This window comes from Pan troglodytes, chromosome 9 (assembly GCF_028858775.2).
Source record: "Pan troglodytes isolate AG18354 chromosome 9, NHGRI_mPanTro3-v2.0_pri, whole genome shotgun sequence".
NCBI lineage: Eukaryota > Metazoa > Chordata > Mammalia > Primates > Hominidae > Pan > Pan troglodytes.
This window is the reverse complement of record NC_072407.2, coordinates 13,931,435-13,953,669: the sequence shown is the minus strand read 5'-3', so window position 1 is coordinate 13,953,669 and position 22,235 is coordinate 13,931,435. Positions and strand designations below refer to the sequence as shown.

At 42.9% G+C, this 22,235-nt stretch overlaps 1 protein-coding gene across 7 annotated transcripts in view; it reads left to right on the top strand.

The window, feature by feature from the left end:
• Positions 1 to 22,235, top strand: part of SBF2 (SET binding factor 2) — a 516,757-nt gene that overhangs the window by 492,334 nt on the left and 2,188 nt on the right. For 4 of the 7 annotated variants that reach the window (XM_016920369.4, XM_016920366.4, XM_063782782.1 and 1 more), the window contains 7 exons: positions 6,960 to 7,086; positions 12,217 to 12,344; positions 13,557 to 13,790; positions 15,182 to 15,286; positions 17,906 to 18,099; positions 18,786 to 18,873; positions 21,570 to 21,701. In XM_016920369.4, the coding sequence (XP_016775858.4) occupies positions 6,960 to 7,086; positions 12,217 to 12,344; positions 13,557 to 13,790; positions 15,182 to 15,286; positions 17,906 to 18,099; positions 18,786 to 18,873; positions 21,570 to 21,701 (1,008 nt within the window). Of the gene's footprint in view, positions 1 to 6,959; positions 7,087 to 12,216; positions 12,345 to 13,556; positions 13,791 to 15,181; positions 15,287 to 16,394; positions 16,775 to 17,905; positions 18,100 to 18,785; positions 18,874 to 21,569; positions 21,702 to 22,235 lie in introns of all 7 variants that reach the window. The other 3 variants (XR_010147145.1, XR_010147144.1, XR_010147143.1) reach the window with 1 other exon arrangement.

The following is a 22,235-nucleotide window of genomic DNA, read 5'->3' as shown; positions in this document are numbered from 1 at the left end:
ATGACCTTAATTGCAGTAAGTAAAGCATGCTTGGCTACCAGAGGTATCAGCTTTGGTGATGCAAATTATTTTGTGCTGAAAAGGGATTGTTTATTCACTCAAAAACAGAGGAATCTAAGAAGACTATAGTTAGCAAATAGTTTTTCTGACTCTTGCTGACTTAATTATAAGGTAGTGTTTCATCATCTTCGACATACTGGTTTTAGGCATTAGAAAATGCCTTCTTTGAATGCCTTCCAAGTGAACACTAGTGCTTTACATGACTCTGGCTTTTACCAGATAATTCGAATTAGTGCTGCCCTCAGTCTCTCAGGGACACACAACAGAACTAGGCCCAGAAACATCAAAAAAATAGGTTCAAAATTACACAGCAGCAAGTGAAGCTTTCCCAGATGGAATGTGTTCCCTGCTTATTAACCATTTCTAACATTGAATGCCAAAAGGCAGTCCATGGACATATGCCTAGGCTTGTCCATTAGTACTAATAAAGTTACAAGAAAACAGATGAAGCACTGAACTTAAATTAGAACTGCCTCATCATATAAAAAGCCATTGTTTACGCCAGTATATCCAGGTGTCAAATGAATTATAAATGCTAGCTCACTGTTTCATAATAGCAACATCTGGCAGATTTTTTGCTTCTAAAAGAAATTGGCTTAGCTCAAATGATATCATTACAGGACTTCCTTTTCTTAAAATAGTTGAGCCAAATTAAAAAAAATCCAATATACAAAGATTAAATTTTTATGTAAACTTCCTTTTTAAAATATAATATCAGGAGAAAACATGAATAGTATGAATGAAAACGTGAAGAAAGCATCCCCCTTTATTTCGGCATTAGAGTAAATCTTTGAGGGCATCTTAGAACTTTTTCAGTATTTTTTACTGTGATTTCAAAGTTTATTCAAATTGTAAATTGATTCACTTTGGTCTGGCTTTATGTGATTCTCCTCACGGTTACCTTATGACAGCACTATGCTAGGTCCTACCCCAAAGAAAAAAGCTATTTGCCTTTTGAAGATATGAGCCTTCCTTGTGAGCACATATGTGAGCAGCTAAGCTGCCCCCACACAGGTTGGTTATTCTAAAATTTATCCAGTAATATTGGCAAAATAGCTGTAGCTAATGGATTGTTGGTATATTCAAGAGTTTCTGCTATCTGTCTGCTTCCTATTCAACTGCAAACTGGCAAAAATGAACATAATCCAATCTGTTTTATAACAAGGCAATTTTGCATCAAAGTTTAATATTTAAGGCCATGTAATATGGAAGGATGTAACACAAAGCACACAATGTTTGTTAAATCTTAATTTGTGAAATAACAAAAATTAATATTAGCTATACGCTCTTCTAGGGTCTGTCTAACCATATCCAGGTTTTCACGTGTTGATGTATAGTGTCTCTTGTAGCTCAATATTTATAATTCTGAAAGCAGAATCCAGTTTTAATGTATTAAACTTTACTTCCAAAATGTTGATCTTTCCAGGGATTAGAGTCATAGCTTATTTTCATAGGCCTTTAAATTTTACAAAGTACTTAATGGCACATGGGCAAAAAAAAGACCCTATAAATTCATGTTTCTCCAAATTCCATTTCAGAGTCTCTTCTTACAAATAAGTGAAGTTGGCAAGTTTCACTCCATAACGGAAAAACAAAACTAAAATGCTTCATGCAGTTTAGTCTTTTAAGTCTGTATACTTTTTAACCTGCAACACAATAAATACAAAATTATTTTGAACAACAAAATCCAGATGATACCTGAGAGAAGCCTAAAACTCTATTCATCACCATACTTAGGGAAATGCTGACATAGAATTAATTTATTAGCTGAAATACCTATCATTCCCAATTCTACATAATATAATAAGGCTAAATTTATTTGAAGCACACTTGCCTTTAGGTCCCCAAAATCTTGTGGCCAACAATAAAGAAAACTAATGAAACCAAAAGCTGTTCTTTGAGAATATCAATAAAATTGATAAACCTCTAGCTAGACTGCTTGAGAAAAAAAAGACACAAATTACCAATATTAGAAATGAGAAAGATGACATCACTACAGAGTCTACAAATATTACAAGGCTGATCCTGGGTATGGTGGCTCAAGCCTATAATCCCAGCATTTTGGGAGGCCAAGGTGGGTTCACTTGAGCCCAGGAGTTCAAGACCAGCCTGGGCAACACAGCAAGACCCCACCTCTAAAAAACATAATAAATACTTTTTTTTGGCCAGGCACGGTGGCTCACGCCTGTAATCCCAGCACTTTGGGAAGCCGAGACAGGCAGATCACGAGGTCAGGAGATAGAGACCATCCTGGCTAACACAGTGAAACCCCTTCTCTACTAAAAATACAAAAAAATTAGCTGGGCGTGGTGGCGGGCGCCTGTAGTCCCAGCTACTCGGGAGGCTGAGGCAGGAGAATGGCATGAACCCAGGAGGTGGAGCTTGCAGTGAGCCGAGACTGTGCCACTGCACTCCAGCCTGGGCAGCAGAGCGAGACTCCATCTCAAAAAAATAATAATAATTTAAATAAATAAATAAATACTTTTTAAAAATCCCTGTTAAGCAAATGAAAAGACAAATCACACAGTGGGAGAAAATATGTGTAAACCATATATTTGCTGAAGGATTTATCTAGAACACATAAAGAAACCTTAAAATTCAATAATAAGAAAACAACCTTTTTTTTTTCCTTTGAGATGGAATCTTGCTCCTTCCCTGAGGCTGGAGTGCAGTGGCAAAATCTTGGCTCACTGCAACCCCGCCTCCCAGGTTCAAGCAATCCTTTCGCCTCAGCCTCCCTAATAGCTCAGATTACAAGTGTGCACAACCACGCCCAGCTAATTTTTGTATTTTTAGCAGAAATGTTGTTTCACCATATTGGCCAGGCTGGTCACAAACTCCTGACCTCAAGTGATCCACCCACCTCAGCCTCTCAAAGTGCTGGAATTATAGTCATGAGCCACTATGCCCGGCCAACAGCTTATTTTTGAAATGGGCAAAACATTTGTACTGATTTCACCAAAGATATGCAAATAAGCACATGAAAAGTTGACATCATTCTTCATTAGAAAATGCAAATTAAAATCACAAGAGTCGAGGTGAGTTCCATTGGCAAAGAGGAAAAGAAGCCAGTGAACTGGACAAACTGAGTCACTGGGGTGCAGGACTCAATGGAGAAAGTATGATTTTTCTTGCTTCCTAGAAATCTAAGCACCGTAAGAGTTCAGCCATCTCATCATTTCTTCTTACATGATGGAAGAAAGACATCTCAGAAAATTCCTTATGTTTCTTAATGTTGGATTCTAAACGTGGTATCTAGGTACTAATCAACCCAGCCTTGAGGTCTATCTGACTTTTCTTTTTCCACCAAAGAAATGTTTACATGCTTGTTACTTTATTGCTGAAGAGTAAAAAACAAATTGCTCTGCATCTTCTCTTCCACTTCCAGTAGACCTGATCGTTAACCCCAGTTTGGGGGAGGTTTGTTTTTCAACCCCAGTTAGCGACTGCAGGTGCTCCTGTGGCACACAGGAGGACACATGCATAGTGCCCCCAAGCGTATACACCTTGATGCTTTCTCCAAGCACCAATTCCAGTCCCAGTGGAGTGGGTACAAGAGGCCTTGGAAAATTGTCTAACCTTTCTAGAATAATCATAGAGGGCTTGTGGTGAGGCCAATACACTAGGCTACAAAAGCATTTTTTGACTTGTAAAGAAGTTTCACTTTTAATCTGAGCACATGATCTCCCTGAAATGCCTGTAAGTTCAACTTAAGACCATATTTCCATTCTACTTTTACCTCAGAAGTGGGTCTTCAAAATTGTATTCCTGAGTAGATTAAATATCAGAATATTCAAGAAAAGATAGAAGTATGTATGAGGTATCTGGTTTCTATGGAGAATAGTCATTGAGAGAAATGTTATTTTGAGGCTTTAATACAGTTTTTTGTTTGTTTGTTTTTTGGTTTTTTTTTTTTTTTTTGAGACGGAGTCTTGCTCTGTTGCCCAGGCTGGAGTGCAGTGGCGCGATCTCGGCTCACTGCAAGCTCCGCCTCCCAGTTTCATGCCATTCTCTCGCCTCAGCCTCCCGAGTAGCTGGGACTACAGGCGCCCGCCACCACGCCCAGCTAATTTTGTTTTTGTATTTTTAGTAGAGACAGGGTTTCACCATGTTAACCAGAATGGTCTCAATCTCCTGACCTCATGATCCGCCCGCCTCGGCCTCCCAAAATGTTGGGATTACAGGCGTGAGCCACCACGCCTGGCCCTGGAGGCTTTAATAAAGATTTTTAAAAGAAATTTTAGAACATATTGTAGACTGGTTCAGTGGAAAGAACTCTTCCTCCCTTGGAAACAGTGAGTGAGGGGCTGGCCTGTGACTACTGAAGGTTTATCCCAAGGGCTGTTGGGGCAGTTGTCCTTGGAGCTCACCCTGCCTGAGCACACTGCAGATTTCTCCTCCCCAGGATTCAGATGGTAGGGAACCAAGTTCCATCCTTAGTTGCCCTGTCCCCTTCTTCTGTCCCAGCACCCACAATCTGAGTAACCCCCCTCTCCATCACTGGCTCCTTGGGGTGGGGCTGTTGATTCCAAAGCAACAGCTCAGACTGGAGAGCTCTGTATGGCATTACAGGACAGGTTGAGGGGGAAACTTGAGGTCTGAGCAATGCTTAAGAAAGGAGCCAGGAAGACCAGAGAACCAGGCCTACTAGAGAGTCAAACCCAGGGCCTTCTTTGCTGTGCATAAGTATCAGTAGAGGCAAGCGTTTGAATGAGAATTGCTGTATTAAGGGACATGGTTGACTACTGAGACACACATAGAGGGCTAACAAAACAAGGAAATAAAAGGTATTTTTTAATATTGATCCTTAATTATGTGTCACATCTGCTTGTTTTATTATAATTATAAACTCCTCAAGTTGAGCCTTTATCATTTATTCATTCATTCATTCATTCAGAGACAGGGTCTCTGTCACCCAGGCTGGAGTACAGTGGCACAATTGTGGCTCCACTGCAGCTTCAAACTCCTGGACACAAGCGATCCTCCTCCTCAGCCTCCTGAGTAGCTGGGGCTACAGGCACGTGCCACCACACCTAGCTAATTGTTTGTTTTAATTTTTGTAGAGAAAAGGTCTCACTATGTTGCCCAGGTTGGTCTCAAACTCCTGGCCTCGAAATCCTTCCACCTTGGTCTCCCAAAGGTGCTGGGATTACAGGCGTGAGCCACCACGCCCAGCCAGTTTTTATAATTAGTTGCTCGTATTGCATGATCATAGGAAACCCATGATTTCTTATCCCTTCATTTTCACTGATGAGAAAACTCTACTTAATACAAATGCTTACAGTTCTACAAACCTGGAGTATGGCACACTACCTAGCTATTCAGAGCCATGTCCCATGGAAAGCTCTGCTGTCCTGTGGAGAGCTGATGCAACAGGAAGGCATTGGCTCACATCAAGGAAGCAGTTCCGTGGTTTGCAGGCCCACTGCATAGGAGTCAAACTCTTTTTTAATGCATCTTCCTAAAATCCATTTTATTTTACATTACTTACAAGCTAAAATTTTAGTTCAATTCAAAAGCCAATAAGAAAATGTAGAAAACCCTTTAATGATCACAGAAAACCAGGTTCCTAACCAGATGATAAATTTTGATAAATCAATGATATCCAGATCACGACTTTAAATTCCCACTGGTCCACTGGACAATCAACATATCACACACATGCCTGCTCACTTTGGCTGACCCAGCTGACTAAGTACAGGTCCGTATTGCCAAATTAAACATGGAGGAGAACGCTGACTTTTAGACAGCTTGCCTAAATTTAGTGTTAATTTGAACCAGCTTTTGAGCAAGTACAATTATAATTGGAACTTACTTCAGCCAAACAAAATTTTCTAGCTGGTCATGAGAGATTGTTTGAGCAATATAGAGGTGAGATTGCGAGGCAGACTGGGGAGTGTCACAGGGTCATCAGCCTACGCTCTGCCAATGTAAGATGGCTCCACAGTCTGTATACGGTTTGCCTAAAGCATGCTATAGCTCAATGACCATTCCAAGCTTTGCCCAGCTTTCTGCCTCCCATGTCATTCACTCATTCCTATTCCTGTGCCCAATGACCTCACTGCCTAATTTACTGATGAAAATTTAGGGCTAAAAGGCATTAGCTCCTGCCCTTTCCCTTGGCACTTGAACTATCTTTCTCTTGCTTACCTTTCATCCCTCCCTGTTTCCAAAGCTGTTCCCTAAATCTAGGCCCGAGCCTCATTCATTCTTGCTTTCCCAGGATCTTATTCTCTTAGTTATTAGCTAACAAATTTTTCTAAAATTTGTTTTCTCTATTGGCTCCTTCTGGATTGCCTTCAGACACACACACATTTCTTTTGACCAGAAAACATCCCCTTAAGCAGCCACCTTCTCTTCTCAATCCTTTTCATTGCCAAACTTCTGTAAGAACAATTTTTCTTGTTGTATGTCACACTATTACACCACAGTTGCCTGGAAAGCAAGAACTGTAACTTATGTTAATATATATCTATCACTTGCCAAACACAGTATAATGTAATGAGTGGGGTAGAGACTTTGGAGCCTAATAAGCCAGGGTTAAATTTGGGCTCACTAACTACTGTTTAATGTCATTGGGTAAATGTCTTAATCTTGCTGATCTTATGCTTTCTCAGTTGTAAAGTGGAGATAATAATGCCTCTCTTGCTATACCATAGAGATTAAATGAGATTATGTTTATTTAAAAAAAAAAAAAAACCCTCGTCTGGTGTCTGGCACACAGTAGGTGCTCGGAAAAGCTGGTTCCCTTCCCATCTCTACTTATGGTATGGATTCAGATATTTGTTGAGTGAATGACTGAATGGTCTCCTGCATGTTTCAGTTAAGCCTTCAGTGGCCTGGCATCCACTTTTTGTTCTGTTTGATTCTTACTCTTTTCTTTGCCTTGTGTGTTTCAGGTTCACAACCAGTATCCAACTGAGTTTGAATTCAATCTCTATTACTTAAAGTTCTTGGCTTTCCACTATGTGTCTAATCGCTTTAAAACATTTCTCCTGGATTCAGACTATGAAAGATTAGAGCACGGTATGTGTTTGTATGCCCTTGTTTCATCTTTTTTGTTAGTTCTGCATGTTTTTAATGAAAATTCTAATAATGTAACTATCCCCAAGACTGACAAGCTGAGTTAAGGTTTAACTCTGAACTATGAATGTAGAGGAGTGGATAAGTGGCCAAATTCTGAAATTATGTGCCACGTTAGCTCTTAGCAGGTGGTCATTCCTATAGCATCTTTCTAAAATTAAATATGTTTACTATTTTGATACCTCAAAGTGATCACACTGTTTGAGAAGAAACATTTGACTCATAGTTTTTCCAACCCTGATGCACTCTGGTAGGAAGGGTGCCTGCCCTTGGAGGCAGCTTGAATACAGCTAAGACCCTGTGCTCTAGACGAAACAGACCAGGGTAAAATCCCAGCATTGCCAGTTACCAACTGAGTATTTTGGGGAGGGGTTAAGTACCTCTCTGAGCCTCAGTTTCCTCATCTTTAAAACAAGGACAGTAATACCATCCCACCTGTCAGGGCCATGATGATCACATGAGGAAAAAGTTGTAAACTTCACACAGTCACTTAGCCTCTTAGCCCAGTCACTAGCGCATAGTAAGCGCTCAATAAATTTTAGACATCACTAGCATTAGTAATGATAGTGATGAACTATTTTTTTAATAGCAGTGATAGTTGTAATGAGTAGATTCTGAAAGTCAGCCCCGGTAAAAACATTTCCCAAGGGGATTTTACATTCTTACTTTTATAACTGTTACGGGGGAGAGGAAACACATGACCATTTTTGTTAAGCAAACAAAAATCAGTTCTGTTCAATATATTATATGCACTCAGTACCATAAAGAGGACTGTCAATTCCAAGAAAATATTTACTGATGTTCTCAGTTTGAAATCTGAAATCAGGAAATACTGCTTTCCAGGGCATCCTATTGAAATTGTCTAGTATGATATTGCATACTTTTGATAAGGGAAAGAGCACTGGTGAGACCATTTTCTACCCTGTTTATACTTCCAGACCTTTGTTGACTCATGGAATTGTTATTCTTCACATCACAATCAGAAACCTTAATTTCTTAAGCATCTGCATACTGCTTATTGGGAAGGTAGTAAGTATAACTGGTTACAACTGCCCCAGGCCTGGTCTTTTTTTTTTTTTTCTTTTTTTTGAGACGGAGTCCCACTGACTGTATCACTCTGTCTCCAAGGCTGGAGTGCATTGGTGCGATCTTGGCTCACTGCAACCTCTATTTCCCAGGTTCAAGCAATTCTCCTGCGTCAGCCTCCCTAGTAGCTGGGATTAGAGGCCTGTGCCACCATGCCTGGCTAATTTTTGTATTTTTAGTAGAGACAAGGTTTCACCATGTTGGCCAGGCTGGTCTTGAACTCCTGGCCTCAAGCAGTCTGCCTCCCAAAGTGCTGGGATTACAGGCGTGAGCCACCACGCCTGGCCAGGCCTGGTCTTAAGTGGACTGACCTGTACCTACAGGGGTCACCATGTCACTCAGCTTTATCACTGAAAGGAACAACATGTACAAATATTGGGAGTAAAACGCAGGTATTTGCCTCCTTGGAGTAGTTGTGTTTTTTGGGGTTTTTTTGGTTTGTTTTTTTGTTTCGTGGGCAGGGGGGGAGTGGTATTTTGTTTTGTTTTGTTTTGTTTTTGAGGCAGGGTCTCCTCTGTCTCCCCGGCTGGAGTGCGGTGGCAGGATCTCGGCTCACTGCAACCTCTGCCACTGGGACTCAAGCGATCTCCCACCTCAGCCTCCTGAGTAGCTGGGACCACAGGCATGTGCCCCCATGCCCACATAATTTTTGTATTTTTTGTAGACATAGGGTTCTGCCATCTTGCCCAGGCTAAGTTTTTGGTTTTTTAATAAAGCAGTTTGTTTTGCTGAATTAAGCTGATCAGCAAATTACCTTAGCAGCATGCAGATGTGGCCAAAGACCAAGGCTTCTCCTATAGCAGATGATGGTTCTCTTCATTAGAGAAGCAACAAGGTCTAGTGCAGTGGTTCTCAGACTTGACTGAACATTAGAATCACCTGGGGAGCTTTTAAAACTTCCAAGGTCCAGGCAACATCCCCAACCACTTAAATCAGAATCTGTGATGGTAAGGCCCAGGCATCAACAGCTTTTAAAACTCCCCAGGTAAGGCCAGGCACGGTGGTTCACGCCTGTAATCCCAGCACTTTGAGGAGGCCAAGGTGGGTGAATTGCTTGAGGCCAGGAATTCGAGACCAGTCTGGCCAACTCGGCGAAACCCCATCTCTACTAAAAACACAAACATTAGCCAGGCGTGGTGGCATGTGCCTGTAATCCCAGCTATTTGGGAGGCTGAAGCACGAGAACTTCTTGACCCCATGAGGCAGAGGTTGCAGTGAGCTGAGATCGCACCAGTGCACTCCAGCCTGGGTGACACAGTGAGACCCTGTCTCAAAAATAAAGAATAAAAAATAAAAACTCCCCAGGTGAGCCCATCATGCTGCCAAGTCTGAGGCCCACCACTGGTCCCACAGGTAGAGCCGTAGATCAAGGATCAGAAAATGTCAGTAACTTTGGGTAAATTACTTCATCTCTGAGTCTCAGTTTTCTCATCTGAAAAACTAAACAGCCCTGCCTATCACACAGGGCTGTTGAAAAGATTAAATACAATGATGTGGATAAAAAGATATGTTTGGTATATATTGAAAGATTATCATGATTATTTGAAAATATAAGCATTTCCATCCTATGAAACATGTTTCCTCTTAAAAGTCATAAACACAGGCTGGGTGCAATGGCTCACACCTATAATCCTAGCACTTTGAGAGGCTGAGGCGGGCGGCTTGCTTGAGCCCCAGGAGTTCAAGACCAGCCTGGGCAACATGACGAAACCCCATCTCTACAAAAAAAAAAAAAACACACACACACACACACACACAAAAATTAGCTGGGTGTGGTGGCGCACTCCTGTAGTTTCAGCTGTTCAGGAGGCTGCGGTGGGAGGATCACTTGAGCCCAGGAGGTCAAGGCTGCAGTGAGCCGAGATCTCACCACTGCACTCCAGCCTGGGTGACAGGGTTGAGACCCTGTCTCAAAAACAACAACACATAAACATGCATTTCGAATCCTAGAATGTCATTGCCGAAGCCTCAGTAGAAATCATCTACCCAGCCTCCTCTCTGGATGTTAGGCCACCCACCTAATCAACATCAAGGACGCCTAGTTTCGTGTCCCTAGTCCAGACTAGGTTGCCTACTTGAAGTCTGTTCCTTCTTGTGTTCTGGTAGATGCACTCGTTATCAAGCCTACAGTGAAACCTTGTTTAGGAAGGTAACTACCCTCTATCTGCCAAAATGACGAAGTGGAGAGTAAGTAATCTCAACCACTGCTAGTAGAATTCATCAGTCATAATTTTTTTTTTTTTGAGATGGAGTCTCACACTGTCGCCAGGCTGGAGTGCAGTGGCACGATCTCAGCTCACTGCAACCTCCACCTCCTGGGTTCAAGTGATTCTCCTGCCTCAGCCTCCCGAGTAGCTGGGATTACAGGTGCCCGCCACCACACCCAGCTGATTTTTGTATTTTTAGTAGAGATGGGGTTTCACCATGTTGGCAGGCTGGTCTCAAACTCCTGACCTCAAGTGATCCGCCCGCGTCAGCCTCCCAAAGTGCTGGGATTACAGACGTGAGCCACCGCACCACGCTGAGTCATAATTTTTAAGATTTTATCAGAAAAACTTAAACACAATGAATTCTCCTGTGTCCTAAAAGCTTAATATGTTGATTATTACATACTGGATTATAGGGTTATAATTTGACAGGATTTGGCACTAGCTGTCTGATTTGGACTGTTTTTAAGATGTTCCTTATATGTGTACATGTTGCCCTAAGCCAGCCATATGGATACTGTAAGAAAAGTCCATTGGACTTGGTTCCAGTTACAAGATGTTACAACAGCCCTAAGGAACAGAGGGCCATGTATTGCATCTCCTCTTCTGGTTTCAGCTCATTCTCTTTCTGTCTACAAAGGTGCCTAGAGCCTATTTCAACTTGGGCTGACTACCACACAGCCTTTCAGTCTAATCCATGCCTCAAGGCGCCAAATGGAGCAATATACAAGGTGGCTTTCAAAATCTTACTGCAACCCCTAGAGCATTTGCAACTTTGGACATTGGAGTTACTTGAACTTTTAAAATAACTAATATCTCGGGCCATCCCCAGAGATTCTGATTTAATTGGTCTGAGGTGAGACCTGGACACTGGGATTTTTTTAAAGCCCTTGGTTTTTTAAATGCATGTCCAAGGTTGAGAACTACTGCACTGGACCCTGCAGTTAAAAGGTAGAGAAGAAACTGTTAATTAGTCTTAGGGGCCCCACATATTATAGAATTTCATGCCATCTTGGGCTTGAGTCATTTTTTTTTTTTTGATAAACTGGTAAAATGCATGTTGATTTTGACTATGTCACTTCATTCCAAGCAAGACACCACTGCTGAGACACCCTTCATGGCCTTTTAAAGAACTACTTTTTGCCTCACCCCAACACATTTTCCTCCCTATTAAAAACAAAGTGGGCTCATGTTAGTAATAGATTGACTATTTGAAAAAGGTATAAAAGTTCTGCTTTTATTTTTAAGTCACCCAAGGACACAGACTACACGCTTCTGTCATCTAGAGTCTCAGTAACCATGATCTGCAGTATATATACACTGCTAAACAAGAAGACTCTTTAAATGGCTTCATAATAAACAAACAAACAGCCAACAACTTAAAAGAGAAACATAAAATTATGTTTTTTACTGAGCTTCATCAAATCAACTCTGAAGTCCTTCCATTTTCTCTTGAAAAGTGTAGACTGCCTCCTGCATGGACTTCTTTGAATCTAGATATAGATGCAGGATGAGGGTTGGAAGAGTCATGATTGATAGACTGCTGGCTGCTTAGGCAAACTTTATCAGATGTTTCCTCCATCTGGATCTGTTTCCCTGTAGCGATGAAATTCATTCCGGTCTTTAGCTTTGCAGTTATTTTCTAAGGTTTTCACACAAATGTTGCTGGTTTTAAAGCCATAAAAAAATTCCACTTTTTTATCTGCTGCATGCATCATACGTTTTTTGGCAAAGTGTGAATTTATTTAATTTTGTTTTGTTGGATTTTTTTAATTTACAGGAACTTTATTTGATGATAAAGGAGAAAAGCATGCCAAAAAGGGAGTCTGTATTTGGGAATGTATTGACAGAATGCACAAGAGGAGTCCCATTTTCTTTAATTATTTATATTCACCATTGGAAATAGAGGTAGAGTAAGAAATCATTTATGTTTCATTTTCTGAAATTTTGTGTTAAGGTTTTCCTTAGTTTTAACATATATAAGCAGTCTAAGCTTTTTATAAACATTGGACTAGGTTTCATACCAAAAAGCTGTTTCAAAGTTTGAGACACTATAGGTTTGGGTTGTGACACAAATGGAGACTGTTCCCTAAATTCTTGCCACAAAAATCAGGAGCTGGCTCTCAAAACCTAGAAGGGAAAACTTGCAGAGAATCAAAGCAAGGCACCTTTCCCCAGAAAGAAAGAACTAACAAAATTTGAAATATCAACAGGTGGTCTAAGCTGAAAAACCTTAAAATACTTTAGAAAAGGTTTCTTTAAGTTCATCTGTACCAAAGCCATGGAAGGACCCCTGCAGGAAGCAGAGATATTCGGAGCCAAGCCCAAGAAGGATAACATATCTCGGGGCACCTGCCCCACCATGCACATCTACATAACACACGCCCTGGAATGGAACAGACTGGTCTGATAAGTAGTTCCACCATTACTTAGGGCCAAGAGAGGCCCCTCCCCTGGGCCCCAATCATAGAACCCTAGTCTGGCCTTCCTCCAGCTGCATCCTCCTCATGGAGGTGAGCAGTACAAGAAACCAAAGGTACATGCTTAGATGCCCCTCCTTCATCTAAACCATACTCTGTCTGGGTACTTCAGAATTCTTTGCCCAAATTCAGGCTGCTCACCAGGCTACTTCTCCAAGTCAGTCTCCTAAGTCAGTGCATGGACCCCAAGGCCCAAAGAATGGCAAAAAGTAGCAGGTTTGACAGAGTGGACAGAGTTTGACTTTGTGGGCTGGGGTATACATAATCATTCACGTTAAGACCCTTAGAATGTAAGATGGGGTGGGTGGAGAAGAGAAGCCAAGGACAGGGGGCTGGGGCCAGCTCCTCCAGTGCTACCACTTGTTAGTATAAAATTCTGAGGAATCCAAGAATTCTCTATTGAACTTGACCTTCTAGGTCATTAGGAAGTTACATTTCTCAATGTAGGAGGGAGGATTGGAGAATGTTTTATTTAATAATTTATCTTGATGTATGACTTTTAAATATTTAGACATATGGTATTTGAACTCCATTCATACTCTTCCTCCCCTGGACTCTATAAATGTTAGGGGTTTGCCTGACAGTGAGCTTGGGGTACTTTGGGGTCAAGATGAAACTATATGTCTGTTTTCTTTAACAGGCTCTAAAGCCCAATGTAAATGTCTCCAGCCTCAAGAAGTGGGATTACTACATAGAAGAGACCCTGTCCACAGGCCCTTCCTATGACTGGATGATGCTAACCCCCAAGCACTTCCCCTCCGAAGACTCTGACCTGGCTGGAGAAGCTGGGCCACGGAGCCAGAGGAGAACAGTGTGGCCATGCTATGATGATGTCAGCTGTACTCAGCCCGATGCTCTCACCAGCCTTTTCAGTGTAAGTCAACTGTAGACACACACCTAGGGGCACCAGGGGCCCTGGAGGCATGAGGGCAAAGGAACCAGGCTAAGTAACTTCTGAACATGGCTCTCCTTACTCTGAGCTAGGGTTATGGTAGCTAGGGTTATGGTTATGAAGAAACCAGATTTGCTCCCCATCATCAGTGGGGGACCAGGCTTCACTACTGGAAAAGAGTCTCAATAAAAGTGATTTTCCAGCCTGGTGCGATGGCTCATGCCTGTAATCCCAGCAGTTTGGGAGGCTGAGGCGGGCAGATCACAAGGTCAGGAGATCGAGACCATCCTGGTTAACACAGTAAAACCCCATCTCTACTAAGAAATACAAAAAAAAAAAAAAAAAAAATTAGCCAGGCGTGGTGGCGGGCGCCTGTAGTCCCAACTACTCGGGAGGCTGAGGCAGGAGAATGGCATGAACCTGCGAGGCGGAGCTTGCAGTGAGCAGAGATCATGCCACTGCACTCCAGCCTGGGTGACAGAGCAAGACTCCATCTCAGTAAAAAAAAAAAAAAAAAAAAAAGTGATTTTCCAGCGTTACAAGAAAGCAATCAAGCAAATGGAGCAATTTACTCCTTCCGGCAGCTTCCCAGCTGTTTTAGTTGCCCGAGCAGCCTTAGTCAGGCCTTGGCTGTGGCTTTTGTGGGTGCTTTACTTCCTCTGGTCAGAAGTGTGGGTAGTCAGTGGCCTGATGGGAGTGCTGCCAACCATCTTCTGCAAGGAATGTTCCGGAACCAACCCCTCCTGGCAGTAGCCAGCCTGAGGAATAGCTTTGAGCCCTGATATGGGCCAGACAGTTCCTAAAGAGTCTTCCCCATCTGGCTTCCTGACCAGGAAGAGTATGCTTCAGTGGTCATACAGTCACAGAGGCAGCTGCCCTGATTTCCAGCTTCTCTGTCAGAAGGTATATCTGTTTCCTTGGGCATTTCTTGGTTCATTCTTTCCACATCTGGTTTGAATCATCAGAGTTGAGGGGTTCCTCCTGTCAAGGACTGGCTTCTCATCTACCTCAGCTATTAGGGCTGGGCCACGGGCCAGTGCTTGACCTCTTGCTTTGCCTATCAGATTTCCCATGGGCTGCCCAAGGGTGCAGATGTCTGAGATACATATTTCACATCCTAGTATGTAAGCTATCCTGTACAAAAAGGCCTAGTTATAGGTCCTAATAAACCATCTTTGCCACAGTACGGCACACCAACTAGAGCTCTCACCACTATTCCTGGCTGGGAGACCTCACAGGCCCATGTCCACCACTTTCCTCAACTGCCCTCTGGCCATGCTGCTCATCTGGGCCTAGTACAGAAGCAGTGTGGCTTTGGGGCCCATCCTGATTTCTATGAAATACTGATCAGAAAACTTTTAATTTCTTTGCAGGAAATTGAAAAATTGGAGCACAAATTGAACCAAGCCCCTGAGAAGTGGCAGCAGCTGTGGGAAAGGGTAACCGTGGACCTTAAAGAAGAACCAAGAACAGATCGCGTGAGTTGGCAATGCCCCTTGAGAGCTACCTCTGAGCTTTCTGAGGGTGCTAAGTCAGGTGGAGCCTGCTGCCACAGGTGACAAGACCCAGCTGGGTTTATGGCCAGAAGGAAGGGTGGAAAGGGGAGGGGTCATGTCCTGGAGGTCCAGGGCAGAAAGTTCCAAATGACTGAATACTTCCTGAGTGTCTCACTTCACCACAGTGACATAATACTTATGTCTCAGCACCCCGAATCCAAGGAAAATTATTGGGTTCTTTTCTATCTCAGTGCCCCTGTGGTTTCAGCTGATCTTCTACCACATAAGGCAGGAGGGGAATGCCAAGACCATGTTTGCTCCACAGAAAGTATTTTAAAACAACAAAATATGCTACCCTGTGTTGTTCACAGTCCCTTTTCTGTTTCTGACTTAAGAAACAAACATTTATCATAAAAATATTTTAGGCCGGGCGCGGTGGCTCACGCCTGTAATCCCAGCACTTTGGGAGGCCGAGGCGGGCGGATCACGAGGTCAGGAGATCGAGACCATCCTGGCTAACACGGTGAAACCCCGTCTCTACTAAAAATACAAAAAATTAGCCGGGCGTGGTAGCGGGCGCCTGTAGTCCCAGCTACTCGGGAGGCTGAGGCAGGAGAATGGCGTGAACCCGGGAGGCGGAGCTTGCAGTGAGCCGAGATCGCGCCACTGCACTCCAGCCTGGGCGACAGAGCGAGACTCCGTCTCAAAAAAAAAAAAATATTTTAACGGCCGGGTGCGGTGGCTCACGCCTATAATCCCAGCACTTTGGGAGGCCGAGGTGGGCGGATCATGAGGTCAAGAGATCGAGACCGTCCTGGCCAACATGGTGAAACCCCGTCTCTACTAAAAATACAAAAATTAGCTGGGTGTGGTGGCGCATGCCTGTAATCCCAGCTACTCAGGAGGCTGAGGCAGGAGAATCTCTTGAACTCAGGAGGCGGAGGTTGCAGTTAGTGAGCTGAGATCGTGCCACCACACTCCAGCCTCGTGACAGAACAAGACTCCGTCTCAAAAAAATGTATATATATATTTTAAAACCAAATACTCTGTTTTCTGCTTCTCATACCCCATTTCCTATTTCTGATTTAAGAAACATTTATCAAGCACATAATATGTGGAAGGGTCTGTGCTTAGTACAGTACACACCTTCGTATCCTATTTAATCCACTGTGAGGGAATGGCGTTCCCTCTCCTACACAAGGAACAGGCACAGAGAGCATACAGCGGCAACTGGTAGAGCCACCAATCGAACCCACATCAGACTGGCTCCAAATGCAACAGAAGGGAAATTAGGACAGATGAGTGTTCTGAAGAACAGTTCAGGAAGAAGAGGCCAGCAGGTCAGATGTTACAGAAAGGTCAAGAAGAATGGAGGGTAGAAGAAAACCTTTGTGGTAAAAAAAGAACATCTGGGGCTCTATCTCTTACCCTCAAATAGCAATTCAGGAGCTGTTATCAGACAGACAACAGGTGGGTGATGCCTTAATGCTTTTTTGTTAGAAAAATAATAGTTTATTGATTTTTTCTGATAATGAAAGTAATAATGTTCATTTTTTTGAAAGAACACACAGAAAGTTATAAAAGATGAGAATCACCCATAATTTATAACCTAGAAGTAAACCACTATGCTATCAAACTTGTTTTACCCTTATAAATTCACATATAAAAGAGATTTTCTAGACATACTATTTTAAACCTGCTTTTTCACTCCACGTTGGCATACATGTCCTTCCAACTGTCACTGTGTATAAACCAGTGTCTGCCAGGCGCAGTGGCTCATGCCTGTAATCCCAGCACTTTGGGAGGCCGAGGCAGGCATGAAGTCAGGAGTTCGAGACCAGCCTGGCCAGCATGGTGAAACTCTGTCTCTACTAAAAATACAAAAAATTAGCCAGGCATGGTGGTGTGTACCTGTAATCCCAGCTACTTGGGAGGCTGAGTCAGGAGAATCACTTGAACCCAGCAGGCAGAGGTTGCAGTAAGCCGAGATCATGCCACTGTACTCCAGCCTGGGCGATAGAGTGAGACCCTGTCTCAAAAAAAAACCATCATCATCTTTATTTTTTTTGAGATAGTGTCTCACTCTGTCACCTAGGCTGGAGTGCAGTGGCGTGATCATGGCTCACTGCAGCCTCAACCTCCAGGGTTCTGGTGATCATCCCAAGTAGCTGGGACTACAGGCACACACCACCACACCCGGCTCATTTTTAAAATATTTTTTGTAGAAATGGGGCTTCGCCATGTTGCCCAGGCTGGTCTCGAACTCCTGGACTCAAGTGATCCACTCACCTCGGCCTCCCAAAGTGCTGGGATTACATGCATGAGCCACCACGCCTGGCCATAGCAGCATCATTTTTTAATGGCTGTCTAGAATTCCACTGTATGGAAATGCCATAATTTGTTTAATGTCCCTAATAATGGACGTGTAGGTTGTTTCCAGTTTTTTACCACGATAACTAACTCTGAGATTGATACCTTTGTACATTATTGTTGCTTATTAGTCCAGTTTTTTCCTTGAGATAAATATTTGTAAATGAAATTTTCCAGTCAGTAGTTTAAGTGTCTGTAAAGGTTTCCTAGCTCCTGTCCTGTCTTTTTCAGTCCCAAAGACACCTGTCGAGATCCCCAGGAATTGTGTCTACCAACCTACCTTCCTATCAGAAGAGGTCTCTGCTACATCTCCCAGACAGCAGCATGGGGGAGGAACACAATTCCAGCATCTCCCCATCCAATGGAGTGGAGCGAAGAGCAGCCACACTCTATAGCCAGTATACATCCAAGAATGATGAAAACAGGTGACATGCTGAACCCTGCTCGCTGTGCTGAAGACTTCCCCACAGCACCTGAGGCTAAACCACAGGTCCCTCAATAAGCTAGGCCTGTGCAGTACAGCCTTTTATAAACTTGAAATGGATTTGCTTTAATTTTTGTAATGTTTTAGATGTTTCTTTGAAAAGACAAAAAAGAAAAATTACAACTAAAAATAATGCGAAGAGGTTGTAGTTATTTGTAGTTGAGTCCTGATGGCTCTTATCTCCTGTCTGCCAGAACGTTTGAGGGAATATGTGTTAGCCAGCACTTTGTCAGTGGCAAACATCAGAAATCCAGCTTATGCTAGCTGAAGCAAAAAGGAATTTACTCACATAAGCTAGGACAGCCAAGGGTATGCTAGCTTCTCACACAGTATCTTCTATCCACTTCCCGGCTCTGCTTTGCCCTCTCTCTGTGTTATGTCAGTCCCAACATGGCACAAAGGATGGCTACTGATCATTCCAAGCCTCACAGATGTGGTAATCCCAGCAGAAAGCAGCAGTCTTTCCCCAGAGGTCTAGCAGAAAAAATCCAAGGAGAACTCTTATTGGCCATTTTTCAATCATCTAGGGGAAATAGAGACTTGACAAAAACAACAGACATCCCCTCCCCTTTACAGCATTTTGTAAGTGTAAATCAAAATTAACTCTCCTGTCATCATTTCTTCTAGGTCCTTTGAGGGAACGCTTTATAAAAGAGGGGCTTTGCTGAAAGGTTGGAAGCCCCGTTGGTTTGTTTTGGATGTAACAAAACATCAGGTAATACTCTTAAAGCCAAAAGAAATTACTTCTGTCTAGGCTAGTCCCAGTCCCTGGCTATTATGTGGCTCTAGCAGACAGATAGATTCCTCATGTACAGACTGCTTTTTTAGTGCCTCTCATATGTAGTCTGGAGGCTCCTCAAGGGCCCCAAATGTCCCTGAGTAAGGGCAATAGCCTTCTGAGGGAGTTTCCCAAGTAGCTCGGCCTGGTACATGTAGGCAGAGGCAGCAACAATTGAGCCCAGAGCATGGAGCAATAGAACTCTTTTTTTAATGCTCAAATATCTCTTGCTGCCTGATCTTAACACCCAGGTGAGGGGATTCCTGAGGTTTTCAGCCTGTTGCATACATACCACATGCACATATAAGCCTGTGCCTGTGAACACTCCCCAGAATACAAGTTACCTTCGTCCTCGCAGCAGAAAGCATCCATTCAAAACGGAGGGCATTAATTTATTCTACAAACATTTATCGAACACCACCTCTGTGCCCACTGCTGTACTGGTTACTAAAGGAGGCACTGTTACCCTTCAAAGATGGCAGCAACAGGGGAGTAAAGGGGCCCCAGAAGGGGATGTGCCCACCCAAACTTGGAATTCACCGTGGGCAAGTACTAGACTGGACCTTGCTGACTATGTCAAGAAATCTTTTGACTACTGTTAGGTTCTTAGCTATTCCTGTAGCAGCCTCTGCAGTCCTTAGCATCATAGTCTTTACTCCAGTGATTTCAAGGGAGAGCAGTTCCTACCCAAACCTCCAGCAACTCTGCACCCTGCATTACTGAGAGCTGCATGGTCTCCTGTGTTCTGACTGCAGGCCTTAACTCCACCTTGGGACTGACCACTCAGCCTTGAGGCTGAGGCTTACACATTTTGATTCTCAATGCATTTATCTATAAAATGGAATCTGTTAGGAAAAACCTGAACTGTTACTCCTGTACAGTGCTTTGGTTGGACCTGCATCTAGAAGACTCCTTCCAAATGAAGACTGTATTTGGAGTCCAGCTTTTCCTCTGCTCAAGGAGTTTCATAACGATTACAGAGTCTTTGTGGGACAATATAGATAGATAACTTATGTTCAAATATACAAATGGAAGCCCTGTTAGGGAGCTATACTCTAAAATCATAGAGCCTACACTGTGTAAAAAAGTTCCATTAAGCTTCTAAATATAACATAGGAGAATGTCATAATTTTTCTATAATTTACAATTACATCAAATTACACTTGCATTCTTACCAGTCTTCTGGACTTCTTTAACATGAAAGATACAGTTTTTTCCACTTAGCCCTGCTCATACCATGCCTGAGAGGAGAGACAGAGAAAAGTCTCAGGTCAGAGCCACGGTATCAGAAGCACCACTTTCTTGCCATGTATACTAGAGAGTGAAATCCACAGATTATGCCCAATAAGGCTTATTCCCTAGCAGTCTCTTTGACTTTTTTCCTTTCTTTTTTTTTTTTTCTTTTGAGACAGAGTCTCGCTTTGTCACCCAGGCTGGAGTGCAGTGGTGCAATCTCGGCTCACTGCAAGCTCCACCTCCTGGGTTCTCGCCATTCTCTGGCTCAGCCTCCCGAGTAGCTGGGATTACAGGCGCCTGCCACCATGCCCAGCTAATTTTTGTATTTTTAGTAGAGACGGGGTTTCACCATATTGGTCAGGCTGGTCTCAAACTCCTGACCTCAAGTGATCCACCCGCCTCAGCCTCCCAAAGTGTTGAGATTACAGGCATGAGCCACCGTGCCCGGCCTGGAAAGATGTTTCAATAGGCATAAACATTATAAATTTTAGTTGATATTGCCAAATTGTTCTCCAAAAAATTTCTAACAAATTATATTCACACTGGCAGTATTTGAGATGATCTAGTACCTTATTGGATATCATCAGCCATTTTTAATATTTCTCAATCCAAAAGTGAAATCTCATTTATTGTCATTTATTTTTCTTTGATTAATTAGGTTGATCATCTTTTCAGATGTTTATAGATCATTTGTATTTCTCTGTGACTCGCCTGTTATTTTGAACATTTTTCTTATCAATTTCTGGGAATTCTGTATATTACTAAACATTAGCCCTCTTTTTATATGTTACATATACTTTTTACAGTTGTTACTTGACTTCTTTTTTTTTTTTTTTTTTTTTTTTGAGACAGGGTCTTACTCAGGCTGGAGTGCAGTGGCAGGATCTCAGCTCACTGCAGCTCGACCTCACAGGCTCAAGCAATCCTCCCACCTCAGCCTCCTGGGTAGCTGGAACTACGGGCATGCACCACCATGATTGGCTGATTTTTGTATGTTTTTGTAGAGACGGGGTTTCACCATGTTGCCCAGGCTGGTCTTGAACTCCTGGGCTTAAGTGATCCATCCACCTTCGCCTCCCAAAAAGTGCTGGGATTACAGGCATAAACCACCATGCCCAGCCTTGATTCTATTTTTTAAGATGTAATACATTTATTTGTTTGATTTTCAAACAGTACATAAGTCTTTCCCCCAATGCTTTCTCCAAGCCACCTAATTCTTCCTAGAAGCAACAAGTATTATTAATTTTTTGTGTATTCTTCCAGGCATAGTTCAGCATATATAACCAAGGTACAGAGGAAGGTATTCAAATGCAGTTTGAAAAGCCATGCCATTTTCTCTTTCTGTCTCTTATATCTCACTTGTATCCTATATCTCACTTGTATCCTTTTGGTTCCAGCTGCGCTACTATGACTCAGGTGAGGACACAAGCTGTAAAGGCCACATTGATCTGGCTGAAGTAGAAATGGTCATCCCTGCTGGCCCCAGCATGGGAGCCCCAAAGCACACAAGTGACAAGGCTTTCTTTGATGTAAGTTGATCTTACTTCTCTTTTCCTGGCTCTGTCTGCACATCATTCTGTATGTCTCCAAGAATGATGGAGCCCTCAGAGTAATTGGTGGTGACTACAGATGGATGACAGACCCCCTTGGCTATGGGAATTGTTCCAGAGCTTGAACTCAGCATTATTGACCCCCAAGGCTATCCTCTCTTCCTGTCTGTATGTCTCAGAAAAGCTGCATATTGCTTTGTGCAAAAGGAGTCCAGCGCACATGGAAACAGATGAACTCCTTGTTAAATGTTGTCAGTTATTTCCATCACCACCTACTTTCAAGAACAGATGCTATTTCCCTAGTATTCAGTGGTCTTCATGCTTGACTACCCACAAAAGACTGTCCTTAGTCACACATAAGTATCTACGCTAACATCTTCAGCAGCCCTTAGGTAGGCCATGGGGCACTTTATAGGCCACATAATAGAAGGAGACTTATGTAGTCCCTGGAGTCAAGCAGGGCTTTATAAAGAGGATAGGTCATCCTCTGTGGCCCTGCTCAGGCCATGAGAC